Genomic DNA, 15,698 nt, shown 5'->3' on the forward strand with positions numbered 1-15,698 from the left:
CGTGTGGACTTGATTATGCCGGACTTAAGGGTCCTCATCTCAGAATTATTAAAAGGATTCAATGAGATTATTTTGCCCTGCACCAAGAAGGCAGTCAATAAATATTAGTTCCTTTCTTTCCCACTCAAAAATGTATGGTCAGGCAGACTCAGACTCCCCCATCCTACCCTTTGCCAGTTAGCTTTTTAATTTCCCATGAGTCCTTCCTCTCCCTGTTGGCGCATGCTCCAGAGACTTCCCTTGAGCCCTGCCGGTCTTGTTCCCCCAGGAATTTCACTCCTGCCCAATTCCCACCATGATAGGAGGAGGAGTTGGGGAGGCAGGAAGGGACCAGGGGCTTTAGGAATAAGAAAGAGGAGCTGGTATGCCTTGGGGAGCAGGGAGGAAGCCCAGTTACTAGAGCAAGTTAAATCCATTTCATTCATTGATGAAATAAATATTGATTCCATCTCACTAGGTCCTAAAGACTATGCAAGAAGCTGGGGATACAGCAATGAGGAAGAACAAGGTCTCTATCTGATCTTTGCAGACTTTTGGAATTTATATTAGTCATTAGTATATTGTATGTGGGGAAAAGATGGTGTAGACAAAAGATAGACAAACAAAATATAGCGATAGTGCAAGAAGGAAAATAAAACTACCTTACACTGGTTGATTGGAACCCACCCAACTGAAGATCGATTTAGGTCAAGACCTGGATGTCAAGGAGCTAGCCTTGCAAAGATCCAGGGCAGGGCTGCTCACCCCCAGCACTACTGACATTTGGGGATGGATTGTGAGACTGTCCTGTGCATTGGCAGAAGTTCAGTAGCATCCCTGGCCTCTGCCCACAAGATGCCAATGGCACCCACTCTCCTAAGTTGAGACAGCCAGAAATGTCTCCAGACATTGTCAAGTGTCACCTGGGGGGCAGAACTGCCTGATTGAGAACCACTGGGCCCAGCCTGCTTGGCGTCACCAGTTCCAGCTGCCCCTCCCTCTCAGTGAATCTGTCAACTGTGACAACTGGCAATAGATCTTGAAGATGAAAGAGGTAAACCACGAAGTGGGAATACTTCCTGGTTCAACCCTTCTTCGTGGGCTGCTCTTCTTCCCCACTTGCAGCCTGAAACTGGGGTGAGATAGTATCAGAATACCACAGGGTACACAGTCAGGCGGGTACCATGGGACTGGGTTCTGCATCACTCCCCTGAAGAGGACCCCCCAGCAGTCCATCAAACTTAGAGAAGGGCCAGGCAGCCACATTTCTATCATTCAAGACCAGATTTTTAGTTGCTTTTAGCAGTTGTCTTAGTTAACTGGAAAAAGTAAATGTAAACAACTCTACCTCAAATTTTATCGTCTAAACTCACCATCTCTAAATATCATCAGCTTCCTAGAAATAAGCCACAAATAGAAATAACTGAGCTAATATCACTTGAACTTCCTAAGTATACTTTTATTACATTTTGAGAAATTCCCTCATTTTCATTTCAGAGACTATGTATAACACGATATGGGACAGAACAGGGTGTTGGGGCAGAGTTCAGGTAATAGGGGTGTTGCTTGGGCAATGCAGGACACAAAGTCTTTTTTTTTTTTCATTTTAAAAATTGTGATTTTTAAAAAACAACATAAAACCTACCATCTTAACCATTTTTAAGTATGCTATTTTTAAGTTCAGTAGTGTTAAGTATATTTACATTGCTATGCAAAAGAACTTTTCCATCTTGAACTTTTTCATTTTGCAAATCTGAAACTCCAGAACTCCAGAACCTTTTCATTTTGCAAATCTGAAACTGTACCCATTAAACAAGAACTCCCCATTTCCCCCTCACCCTAATTCCTGGCAACTACCATTCTTTCTGTTTCTATGAATTTGACTATAGTAATGCCCCCTTAACCATGGGGGATACATTGTTCCAAGACCCCCAGTGGATGCCTGAAACCACAGATAATACCGAACCCTGTATACATACAGGCATACCTCGTTTTATTGCATTTCACTTTATTGTACCTTGTAGATACCGCAGTTTTTACAAATTGAAGGTTTGTGGCAACCCTGTGTCAAGCAAGTCTTTTGGTGCGATTTTTCCAAACATTTGCTCATTTCAGGTCTCTGTGTCACATTTTGGTAATTCTTGCAGTATTTTAAACTTCTTCATTATTATTATACTTGTTATGGTGATCTGTGATCTTTGATGTTACTATTACAAAAAGATTATGACTTGCTGAAGGCTGATGATGGTCAGCATTTTTTTAGTAATAAAGTATTTCTAATTAAGGTACATACATTGCTTTTTTAGACAAAATGCTATTGCACACTTAATAAACTACAATACAATATAAACATAACTTTTATATGTCCCAGGTGGGATGGTGCAAGATTTCATCACACTACTCATAATGGTAACTTCAAACTTACAAATTGTTTATTTCTGGAATTTTCCATTTAATATATTGGGAACTTGGTTGACTATGGGTAACTGAAACTGGGTAACTGAAACTGCAGAAAGCAAAACCATGGATAAGGGGGGACCACTGTACTTTAGATACCATATCAGTGGAATCACACAGTATTTGTCCTTTTGTGACTTATTTCAATTAGAATAATGTCCTCAAGTTTCATCCACATTGTAGCATGCTGACAGGATTTCTTTCCTTTTTAAAAAAATTTTTTTGGTTTTAGATTTCCTTCATTTTTAAGGCTGAGTAATATTCCATTTATGGATATATTACATTTTATTTATCTGTCGATGGGCATTTGGGTTGCTTCCACCCCCCAGCTATTGTGAATAGTGTTGCTATGAACACAGGTATGCAAATACATACACAGTCTTTTAAAAAACATCTTTATTGAGATATAATTCACAAACCACACAATTCACCCATTTAAAGTGTACAATTCAATAGTTTTCCATATATTCGGAGTTGTGCAACCATCACCACAATTTTAGAACATACTCATCACCTCAAAAAGAAAACCATTAGCAGTCACTTCCCCTCCATGCCCCTGCCCATGATGGTCAGCTTTATGTATCAACTTGGCTAGACTACAGTCCCTAGGTGTCCAATCAAACACTAATCTAGGTACTGCTGTGAAAGTTATTTTGTAGATGTGATTAAGTCCATAATCAGTTGACTTAAATCTAAGTGGGCCTGATTCAATCAGCTGAAAGGCCTAAAAGCAGAACTGAGGTTTCCCTGAAGAAGAAGTTCCACTTACGGACTGTAGCTTCAGCTCACACCTGAGAGCCTGCCCTTCCTGACACTCTGTCCTATGGATTTTGGACTTGCCTAGCTAACCCCCACAATCACCTAAGCAACTTCCTTGCAATAAACCTCTCAATATATATCTCCTACTTGTTCTGTTTCTCTAGTTGAACCCTGATTGATAACACTCAACTCCACTCCCACCCTACACAGCCCTAAGCAACCACTAATCTACTTTCTGTCTCTATGGATTTGCCTATTCTAGACATCTCAAGTAAATGGAATCATACCATATGTGGTCTTACAATACAATATGTGACTGGTTTCTTTCACTTAGCGTAACGTTTTAAAGTGTCATCGATGTAGCATTTATCAGTACGTCATTCCTTTCCATGGCTGAATAATATTCCATTGTGTGAAAATACATTTTGTTTACCTATTCATCTGTTGATGGACATTCAGTTGTTTCCACTGTTTGGCTGTTATGAATAATGATGCTATGGACATGTGTGTACCAGTTTTCATGAGGACCATGTTTTCATTTCTCTTGGGTATACACCTAGGAATGGAATTTCTGGGTCATATGAATACTCCAGGCTCAATATTTTGAGGAACTGCTGGACTGTTTTCTCCACATTCTCATCAATGCTTGTTATTGTCTGCCTTTTTTATTATAGCCATCCTAGTAGATGTGATGTGGTATCTCACTGTGGTCTTCATTTGTATTGCCCTAATGACTAAGGATGTTGAACATCTTTTTCATGTATTTATTGGCCATTTGCATACCTTCTTTGGAAAAATGTCTGTTCAAATCCTTTGCCCAGTTTTAACTGGGTTATTTGTCTTTCTATTGCTGAGTTGTAAAAGTTCTTCATGGGCTTCCCTGGTGGCGCAGTGGTTGGGAATCCGCCTGCCAATGCAGGGGACACGGGTTCGAGCCCTGGTCTGGGAGGATCCCACATGCCGCGGAGCAACTAGGCCCATGAGCCACAACTACTGAGCCTGCGCGTCTGGAGCCTGTGCTCCGCAACAGTAGAGGCCGCGACAGTGAGAGGCCCGCGCACCGCGATGAAGAGTGGCCCCCGCTTGCCGCAACTGGAGAAAGCCCTCGCACAGAAACGAAGACCCAACACAGCCATAAATAAATAAATAAATAAAATAAATAATTAAAAAAAAAAAAGTTCTTCATATATCTGGACACCGACTCTTATCAGATATACGTCTTATTATACAAATATTTTCTGCACTCAATGGGTTGTCTTTTAATTTTCTTGATAGTATTGTTTATAGCACTAAATTTTTTAAATTTTGAGATAGCCCAATTTATCTATCCTGTCACTTGTACTTTTGGTGTTGTATCAAAGGAAACATTGCCCAACCCAAGGTCATGATTTACTCCTTTACCAAGATTTACTCCTATGTCATCTTCTCAGAGTTCTGGTTTTAGCTCTTACATTTAGGTCTATGATCCCACACAGTCTAAAAGTCTTACCTATTTGGTAGCGCTTTCCCAGGGAAATATTTATGGCACCATCAAAAAACAAACAAACTATTGTGTTTAAAACAAAATGTGCAATGTGTGCTCTTTAGCATTCTGATCTAGGCTGAGAACAATATTTGAAATGAGCTAGTGCTCTCTCTGTAGGACAAATAAATGCTTTCATAAGTACGTCACTTTTGAATGGAGTGCAGTTTATGACCTATTTACTTATGAACTAGCCCAAACAGCTTGCCTCCATAGCGTGAGGGAAGGAAGAAAGACTCTATTGTAAGAATCAGAAAAAAAAATCCAATCACTAATTTGGTCTAAATAAGGGAGCTTAGAGTTTTTGGTGGCTTTCAAAAACTACTTTCTCTTTGCTTGAGGAAGACGAATAAAAACTGTTTTTTAATGTTTTGTGACCTGGAAATATTTAATGTAAATATAATAGTCCTTTTATATTTATGTTTTTCCTCTAAAGCAGAGGGGAAGATGGCACAACATAAGTTAAACAAATAGCATCTCAACATGCTGTTTTGCGTGTCCCCAAGATTACCCACACATTCGGCAATTCGCTGAGATGACTCACAGGACAGCATACAGTTGTCCTCGTGGCTTAGGTTTATCACGGCAAAGGGTACACAACAAGACCAGCAAGAGAAAAAGACAAGGGCAGAATCTGGAGAAATGCACGCATAAGCTTCAGAGGCTCTCTCCCTCCCAGCCTAGCAGGGATACATGAGTGTCTTCCTTTCTCCAGCAGAAAACCTGCAGCCACACAGGTGCAATGCTTCTGCCACAGGGAAGCCCATTATAGAGACTCAGCACCCAAGGTTTTTACTGGGGGCTGGTCGCAGAGGCAGCCCCTGCCTAGCAACTACCAAAATTCACGATCCCCAGAAGGAAATCAAGTGCTTGCCATAAATCACATCATTTGCACAAACAATCTATGTGACCTGATAGAGCAGAGTCTGGTGCCCCAGCCTTTATCAGCTTGGGGAACTTCTGAGAAGCTGAGTTTCCTAAGGGCCAACCCTGCAAGCAAGTCTTTCTAAAGATGGCAGTCTCAGGCCTGCTATGTTAACTCTCTTCTGCACAGAGGCCATCGCATTCACTTAAGCTCTAATTTGAAATTTACTTAAGGAAACATTCAAATTTGGTGTCTAATAATATTCTGATTTTGTCATCATTTTAGTGAGATGAAGTTTATACTATCAATGAATTTTAAAAAGTATATTACAACAGTAGATATTGTATGGTACATGTTTAAGCTAAGAGATTTTTAAAGGACAGTGGCATACCTTACTATGCAAACAGATATTAATTTTATAGCTACTTTATTTATTTATTTATTTATTTATTTATTTATTTGGCTGTGTTGGGTCTTCGTTTCGTGCGAGGGCTTTCTCTAGTTGCGGCAAGTGGGGGCCACTCTTCATCGTGGTGCGCGGGCCTTTCACTATCGCGGCCCCTCCCGTTGCGGGGCACAGGCTCCAGACGCGCAGGCTCAGTAGTTGTGGCTCACGGGCCCAGTTGCTCCGTGGCATGTGGGATCTTCCCAGACCAGGGCTCGAACCCGTGTCCCCCGCATGAGCAGGCAGATTCTCAACCACTGCGCCACCAGGGAAGCCCAGATATTAATTTTAAATTAAACATATCTATCCATTAAAGCACGACCTGCAGGATCTCAAATGGTACTACTCTTAGCCAGACATTTAAATTCCTATTCATACTGAAAGTAATAAGACGTTAACTCTTGTCTAGGACTTCCCTGGTGGTGCAGTGGTTAAGTATCGGCCTGCCAATGCAGGGGACATGGGTTCGATCCCTGGTCCGGGAAGATGCCACATGCCTTGGAGTAACTAAGCCCGTGTGCCACAACTACTTAGCCCGCACTCTAGAGCCCGCGCACCACAACTACTGAGCCCGCATGCTGCAACTACTGAAGTCCACGCGCCTAGAGCCCATGCTCCGAAACAAGAAATGCCACCGCAATGAGAAACCCGCGTACTGCAACGAAGAGTAGCCCCTGCTCGCCGCAACTAGAGAAAGCCTGCACGCAGCCAAAAAAAAAAAAAATCTTGTCTATATGCAATAACATTAAGGAATAAGCTAGAAGAATAAAACAAGGGAGCCTCAAAAGCCCAACCTGGGCTAACTCCTGCTGAACTTACTACGGAAGGTGTTCCAAGGGGCAACAGTGATTACACAAAGAGAGCACAAGTTAGGTCCTAACGCAGTAAAAGTAAAATCACGCATTCAATGTCATCTGTTTTACCAGGCTTGTTTCCTCTGATTACTCTTCTTTCTCTAAAAAACTTACTGTACACAAAAAACGTATAACCACTGCCTAGGTACATTACGTTCATGTTTTAGACAAATATCCTTGGGTGCTTCTTTGCACAAGACCAATATACGGAATCACTATCTATTAGACAGTTAATCTGTATGTTACAATGATGCTCCCCTGTAATTATTCTGATTGTTTTGTGTACTTGCTTTGTCTTTGCATCTGAATTGTAAACTGTATTTCTCCTCTCTGCCTATCAAAACAAAATATCTAGACCATGCACTCAATTGATGCTTAATAAATCTAAGGAGGAAAAGTTACAGGGACTGAAGGCCTTTACAGAGTACCTAGCCCAATCTCCTCTGTTCATAGATTTGGAAGTCAGAAACACAGGGACACACACTCTCAGGTTGGTGGCAATGAAATAATTCCAATACCTATGGGTACCCTCAAAGGCTCGACTAAAACAAAATCATAATGCAATTTTGAACTTTAAAGAGTTCACTCAACACACATTTTGCAATGTATACATCAGTACATTAGGTCAGCACTGGGAACACAAAGAAGAAAGATACTTGCCCTGGCCTCAAGGAGATTATAGTCCACTAGAGATCAGGTATGAGCTAACAAGGGTAGAACATGCATAAAGCCATAAGAAATCTAGAAAGTGATCCAGGAGTTCAGAGAGAGAAGATTTTTAATGTCTGGAAATTCTCTTCAGAACTGAAGAGTGATGGTGAATTCAATAAGAGTACAAACAAGTTAAAAATGGTTTGCAAGGGTGCAAGTTTTTCCTAAACCTCACATCCTGCCTAGAAACAAGTAACAAGAACAGAAGATGTCCCAAGGGGTAACAGAAATCGCACAAAGAAATCTATTAGTAATAAGTTAAGCCTCTTTAGGTCAGTGGGACCACAAAGAGCCAGTAACACAAAGTGAGGGGTAGGAAACAGTGCCATGTTTGCTTGATAGGATAGAGGGCAGGTGTGGAAAGGAGACACATTCTCCTCTCCACCCTCACCAACAGGAGGCAAGTGGGGTGCATGAAGTGGGGAAGGCCCTGGAAGCACTACGGCCACTTCCGGTTCTGAAGAGCCTCAGCCAGGCTAATGATACACTAAGCACTTTCTGCTTTTCTTCACGGAAACAACGGACTTCCTATTCCAGAGAACATGCCCCCAAATGCATCACAGCCTCCCTCTTGAGCAATGTTGCAATAGAAAGTTGCCTTCCCAAGGGAGGATTCAGAAAATGAATCAGAGATATGACCCACAAAATGCCATAGATACAAAGACACACCAAAACCTTCTCAAACTTTAAAAAATGGGGAGAAATGTATCATATTGCATTCATTACAGGAAGGGCCCCATTGGACACATGGAACCAAAGTTTACAAAGTAAATATGACACTTTTAATATTAACTTCCTTGCTTTTCTTAGAACTTGTTTTTAAATGTTTTTGTTATTTCTATTTGTGTCAATTTTATATGGGTTCAGGGTTTCAAGAGTCAAACAGTTCCACTAAGTCTGTTGCAAAAAACAGGAGTCCTATTGTCTCCCTCTCCCCAGCCTTTCCTTGTGTGCTAGTGCCATCCCTTTCTTCTTGGCTTCCTGGGGTTTCAGGCGAAAGTAATGTATGTGTTCAGACACTATCATTACCCGAAAGCCATTTTCTCACAATTTAGAAGAGATATGGAAGATAAATGAGATGGCTGACACTTAAAAGCTGATATTTTCCCTGTAGTGAACGAAAGCATTTAAAATCATTCCTCCAGACTTCCCTGGTGGTGCAGTGGTTAAAGAATCCGCCTGCTAACACAGGGGACACGGGTTCGAGCCCTGGTCCGGGAAGATCCCACATGCTGCGGAGCAAGTAAGCCCGTGCGCCACAACTACTGAGCCTGCACTCTAGAGCCCGCGAACCACAACTACTGAAGCCCGCGCGCCTAGAGCCCCTGCTCCACAACAAGAGAAGCCACCATGATGAGAGGCCCGTACACTGCAATGAAGAGTAGCCCCCGCTCACCGCAACTAGAGAAAGCCTGCGCACATCAGCAAACACCCAGCGCAGCCAAAAATAAAATAAATAAATTTATTAAAAAAAAAAATCATTCCTCCAACCACACTCAAATTTGGGGTCACTAACAAAATCCCAGTATTGTGTCAAATAAGCATTTAAAGGACTCACTAATGACTTCACTTTTGAGTGTGGGGAGCAGTCTTTGCATCCTGTATTTTCCTCCATCTTTGCATTTGTTTTTTGTTCCACCTGTCCCGTACACTCCCAAAACAGGCCAGCACTGAAGTGAGTCTTCAGTGTGTACCTTCAGGGTGTACCTGAGAGGAGAGAGAGTTTACGGAGTGACTTTGCCAATGCTGAGTCTGAAGACTACGTCACAGGTGGGAGGGTGGGCAGGGAGAAGAGTCACTTCCTTCGCTTTTCTTTTGCCTTTAAGAGTCACAGCTAAAGTTGAACAACTAAGTTCTAGAGCTGATTAAGATGATAAAGGCCCTTAAATATGAAATACAGGTGACTCAGCACTGAACAAAATGTGAACAAAATGTGAAATAGTGAAACACTTGTTTATGAAAACAAACTTTTCTCCCACTGAGAAATGTGCTTGGCTATCATTTCATAAACTTAAATAAGCCTGAACTTCGGTTATATCTGGAGTTTGACCTAATTGTACCTTTAGAACTATGTGCTGGCTAATTATTGACTTGAAATCTGAATCTCTCAGAAGGGAAACAAAACATCAGACAGGAGGTGGACAGGGTGAAAACCAAAACCTCAGGCAAGTTTCTTTCAACCAGTGGTGAACAAAACCATTATTGCAAATATTTACTTTTAATTAAAATTAAGCCTCGGATGAGGGTGTAGTCCCACAAATATACTGCTGGTCCCTCTGACAGTGGTTTTTGCATTAACTTGGGTGGGTGCAATGAATTAAAAAGTGAAAACTTACACTCACGGTAAATTCCTCAGCTCCTATAAATAATCATGAATAGTGCTGGTCACAGACGAAAATGATCCTCTAAATACCCAGCCTTTTCCAAAAGATTGTGCCAAGTGTGTTCATCAAGATAGGAGAATGAGGAAAACATAATCTGTCTCTTTTTTTTGCTGAGCTCAAGCATTCTGAATTTTATCTTTAAACTAATGAAAATCATCATTACTCATTACTTGGCCTAATTTTAACTGTCACAGATTTGCTATTTAACCACAAGCTAGTTGCATTTTTCTATCTCTATATGTGAACACAGGCATTTTACATATATTCTGAATTTTCTTTGAGCCATTTAGATATAATGTCATTGATCCATTAGGGAAGTGCCTTGCATCACACAGGCCTCTACTGGGCTGGGATCCAGCACTGCACTTAGCACAAAAGTTGCTGACCTAGCGGCCCAGGCACCTGCTACTCCACTGCCTGGGTGGGTGGTCCCTCAGCGGGGCTCGATTCTTCTATCTACTACTATTATTGTGACTCTGTCCCAAGGCGTGACATAGGTGATAAGATTGATGAAGGCATTCTTTAGCGCCACTAGTCCCTTTCTTCCCCACTGAAACAATTGCTTTTAAATCTTGATTTTTGACAAAGCAATCTTTCTCAGGACACATTATTACAGAACAAAACATGCCACATCTGTCTCTTCAGAGAAGCTTAAATCACTCCATATGGTAAAGAACGTTCTCTCCAAAGCCCTAAAGTTATTCAAATAGATCCATCCTGATTAAGTTAGAGATAAACTGGATTGAGAGTCAGTCTTATAATAAAAAATGGTCATAAGAAACAGAATAAAGAGTGTAAATGTAAGTAGAGAGTATTACCTCAGGACAGAGAAAAACAGAGTACAAATGCACTGAGGTCAGGAAATAAGCCAAAAAGGAAAGATATAAAATAGCACTTAGAAAAGTATAAACGGCTAGGGAAATGCAAGATACTATAATATGCAAAATTTATATTCCCTGCAGTTCAAAGTTCATGGAAGGCACGCAAAAAGTATTAAATAAAAAAAAGGCAGCACTGGATACAAACAGCCATGAAAGGAAAAGATCATAGTATAAAAGCAACTGAGTTGCCCTGGGTGGGAGGTGATTCTCTTGTTATCCTAAATATGGGCCAGATACTACCGGGTGCCAGCTCTGTGAGACCCACCCTCCTTGGAGGAGTTAAGAGATTTTAAGGCAATGTTTCAACACGACTAAAGTGTTAAAAATGGAAGTAATACCTTCCAATTAGGAGACTCTGAAACACCTTTTGATCGATGATCTCCAGAGCACGCTGTGGTGGGGGCCATTCCTTCATCTTCTCTAGATCAACAGTGAGGAAACCTGTGGATTCTCTACTTTCTGGAGGCGACAGAGGAAGCCAAGCCAATGGGAAAAGCCTGAAACAATAAAAGTATATTTATAGTGAGATATTATAATTTAGGCACAGCTTTAATGTATTTGGTTGACTGGTACAGTAACACGAAAGTATTTCAGTATAGCAGGAAATAAAAGATTTCTGGGTCACTAGGGGGATTATTCTAGAGACAAACATGCTTCGGCTCATTAATCCAGTAACAATGCTGGCACCATTCCTGTCATCTTGGCTCTGTCAAATGTATTTAACATTAACATGTGCATGTTCCATTTGTGTATTGCTATCTTACCAACTGCTATCAGTTCTGGAAGGTCAACAATTTAGGAATTAAATTGACACTATAAGAATACAAAGATGACTTATAATTTCTAAGCTTGATTGAAATTTGGAAATTCTCAACCCTCTTTCATATAGTTTCCCCACCCATCCTTCCTGGCTGGCTGACAAGTCAAAAGAAACTCCTGCTGTTCCCACCAGCACTGGGAAGACGGAGTTCAATGAGCTGTGCATTTAGAGGCCACAAAGGCAAATACAAGGCCTACACACAGAGAACCAACACACACAACCACATACCATTCCTCCACTGGCAGAGGACAGAGACTACGTCATTAAGCATCTCCCGCTGGCAGTCAAGAACTGGAAGATCTGTACAAGCTGGGAGGCAATGGCACACAATAAGGGGTCACGGTCATTGTTTTCTTTTGTATGTCTTCTCATCAGGGTCAGGCAAACTATTACTTACAACTTTTGTTCCTTGTGCTGGCAATAGAAGCATCGTCTCTCAGCTCCAGAGCCACTTTTCCCAACTTGACCTTTGGAGACTGCCTGACAGCTGATGCTAAGAAGCAGAGTGAATGGTTTTAACACACACACACACCATGCACACACGCACACACGCATACCCCCCCCACATACATGTACACTCAGAGACACACACAGGGACATCAGATACACTTAAACTGTCACTCAATAAATAATAAGAGAAAAAAAAGCAGGACAACTTTTTTTTTAACTTAGAATTTTAATTATGTACATAAATAGCAACATGAGAACGAGGAGTTCTAAGGCTTATACATTATCTCTAGGTGAAAGAACTTCAGATTAGTCCACTTGGAGTATGGCATCACCCAAGATAACAAAGAGGCCTAGTATAGTTTCTCCTGAAGAAGAATGCCAATTTACTACATTCAATACTAACTTCTCTGCCATTTTTCTGTAGAAATACTGGTTTACCATATGGAGTTTCCAATGTTTACCTATAACTAAAAGAAAAAGAAAAACATAAATAAACAGTTCCTCCCAAAATAAAAACAGCTCTAAGATTTTGCATTTTGAAAATTCTTTAGGTTTAAGTAATCACATCAAATACTTATAATACCATTATATGACCATGAGGATCACAATGAGCCAGAGAAAACAGTAATTATTCCCATTTTATAAATGGGTACACTAAAAACCAGAAAGGTTTTGTGTTACATCAATACTACATGCAGATTCTCAGCTAGCTGTGTATCTGAGATAAACAGATGGATGGGTGAATAAATTAAAAATAAACGCTTAAATGGCACAGGACACACTACATCGCTCCCCTTCTGAAAACCAAACAACTACATTTCCATCCACCTGCTGGAGGAGAGCATGATTATATCATTGCTAGTCTGACGCATACCTTTCCTCACATCACCCCATCATTCTTTTCTGGAATGAAACACACATCAAATCCAAAGACACCAAAGACAAACCAATTCTTCTCCAGATTGCCTTTTTCCTAATACGTAATGAATCTACTTAGCAATTAGAGGTTTATAAATATTTTAGAGGCCAGTGACTACTCACTTGATCTTTTAATATAAAACTAAAAATTCTTAAACATCTAAACCACTAACTTACCTTTTCTATCTCTGTTTATTAATCTGTTTTGAACTTCTCTAAGAATTCAATAGATTTACTGCACTGTTAAAAAAAACCTACAAACTGCCAGTAATCTATATTAATAAGGATTCAATAGATCATGGTAGTCCATACTAGGAAATTATGAAGCAGCTAAAGGAGGAATGAGATAGACCTATAAGTACAACAGGGAAAGATGTACACAACATATTAAGTGGGAAAAAAAAGCAAGTTCATTCATTCATTCAACATAACTAAACATAACACTGTCTACAAAGTATTCTTACCAAAAAATTGAACCAAAATCTGATTTAGCCTTCAGATCCAACTATCAGTTTATGGGAAATGCAGAGAGGAGAGGAACCAAGAGATAAACAGAATGACACTAAATGGATGCACTCAGCCACAGCCAGAGCATGGGAAATTTAAAGGACAAATAAGCCCAGTTTTTCAACAAATAAATGATAAGAGAAAAATGAGGGAGAAGGAACTATTACAGTTTAAAAGGGACTTAAAACATCTGAAAATAAAGACAGTTTATATCTTTGTAAAAAAATTAAAAAACAAAAAAATAAAAGGGACTTAAGAGACTCATCAGTCAAATGCAGTGGGCAGATCTTGTTTGGATCCTGACTCAAACAAAATAACTGTAAAAAAGTTATTAATGAGACAATCAGGGAAATCTGCAAACTATCTGAATATTAGATGATATTACGGAATTAGTGTTAATTTCTTTAGGTGTGATAATAAAACTGCAATATGTGCCTGCATGGAGCTTTCAGTGTACTTGCAAAACAGTACAAGGAATATGATCTCATTCTATCAAAAACCCAAAAGCATGTATGGATGCGTGTGTGTGTGCATGTGTGCGTGTGTGTGTGTGTATGTGTATGTTACACATAAAGAAAAAAGTCTGGAATGATGTACCAAACTATCAACAGAAATTACCTCTGGGAAAGGAATGGAGGACAAGACAAGCTTTAAAAATATTTATCTAAAAAAAATTCTTTACAACAAATATGCATCGCTTTTATAATTAAAAATTACGTCTCCAATAAAGAGCTAACAAAAATTAAAAATGAAATCAAGGCTGTGTATATAGTAAGCTGAACTCTGGCCCAGAATAGTTTTGAAAGAATGAAGTGGATATGTACATAGTTTTCCTTTATTCTGTGGCTCATTGCCCCTGTAAAGAAATATAACCATATTCAGTGTAAAGTCTCTGAAGGACACGTGTGACTTCCTGGCTGCTTACCCACCAGTCGCCTTTCTAACAGCATATCTGATGCACATCGGGTCCCACTTTCCAGAGATGCCAGTTCTAGGGTAGGGCTTACGCCGCTGCTTTTTAACAAGCTTCCCAGGTAACTTGTATAACAAAATTTGAGAAATGCTGATTTGGGGTTACTATATGAAAGGCTGTGATGTGAAAGAGGATCTGGATTTATTTTCTGTGACTGCTAAGGCAAGATCAGACCATTGTGTAGGAGTTACAAGGAGACATATTTTTGCTTAGTATAAGAAACAGCTCCCTAAAAATTAGGACTGCCCAAAGATGGCTGTCCTGTGGGGTGCTTTTCCTATCAGTGGAGGTGAAAAGTGGGAACACACAGGGCTACAGAGAATTTACGCTTGAGGCTGGGGGTTGGGCCAGATGATCCTTTTCAAATTCTAAGATTATAATGACTCTCTAGGTCTCTGAAAACACGGAGACAACTTGAGAAAGAAAACCTCAAACCCAGAGCTTTCATGAGTTTTAAATAGTAGCCATGACTTATGATAAATGTGACACTGATTTTTTAAACAAATTTCTATTATAAAGAAAATGCATATTCATTGCAAAAAATTTAAAAATACATAAAGCTACATAGAAGAAAAAATATAAAAATCATCCATAATCCTACCATCCGAAGATACATACTTAAATTTTTTGTTGTGTTTCCTGGTCATTATCCTCTCTAAATATGTATCACACTAGCTTTTTTTTTTTTTAATTTAATAATTGTGCATATGTTCCCATGCAATTAAATATTATTGAAACATAATAACATTCCTCTTTATGGACATACCATAATTAAACCATTTTCCTGTAGCTGAATATTCAGATTGTTTCCAAATTCAATATAATCTAATTACCATGAAATCATAAGTGCTATTATATAATTTTTAATATATACACAAAATAATATTAACATAACTAGTGTTTTCTACTTAGCAAGTACTCAATGGGTAAATATTGAACATATGAATGAAAACAAATGGTGAATTGAGTATACGACCAGAAGAAATCACACTGATTGACTTTATCAGATACCATCCTAAATTTCTCTAGACTCAAGTTACTCAAATCTGCAGAGAAAGATGACACCTATGAATTCCCTATGTCACTTACTCTATATAATCTTGAGCTTCTCTACAATAGTCATGCATTCAGCAAATGTTTATTGAATGATTATTAGATGAATACAACTGTGCT

The 15,698-nt window shown here is 39.6% G+C and overlaps 1 protein-coding gene across 3 annotated transcripts in view; it reads right to left on the reverse strand.

Annotated features, from left to right (window-relative positions):
• Positions 1-12,344: 12,344 nt before the first annotated feature.
• The window catches only part of APOO (apolipoprotein O), a 58,778-nt gene continuing 55,424 nt past the window's right edge, over positions 12,345-15,698 (reverse strand). For 2 of the 3 annotated variants that reach the window (XM_059909925.1, XM_059909923.1), the window contains one exon: positions 12,345-12,594. In XM_059909925.1, coding sequence (XP_059765908.1) covers positions 12,589-12,594 — 6 coding nt within the window. In that variant the 3' untranslated portion in view covers positions 12,345-12,588. The remainder of the gene's footprint in view (positions 12,595-15,698) is intronic. The other variant, XM_059909924.1, reaches the window with a different exon arrangement.

This window comes from Balaenoptera ricei, chromosome X, assembly GCF_028023285.1.
Source record: "Balaenoptera ricei isolate mBalRic1 chromosome X, mBalRic1.hap2, whole genome shotgun sequence".
NCBI lineage: Eukaryota > Metazoa > Chordata > Mammalia > Artiodactyla > Balaenopteridae > Balaenoptera > Balaenoptera ricei.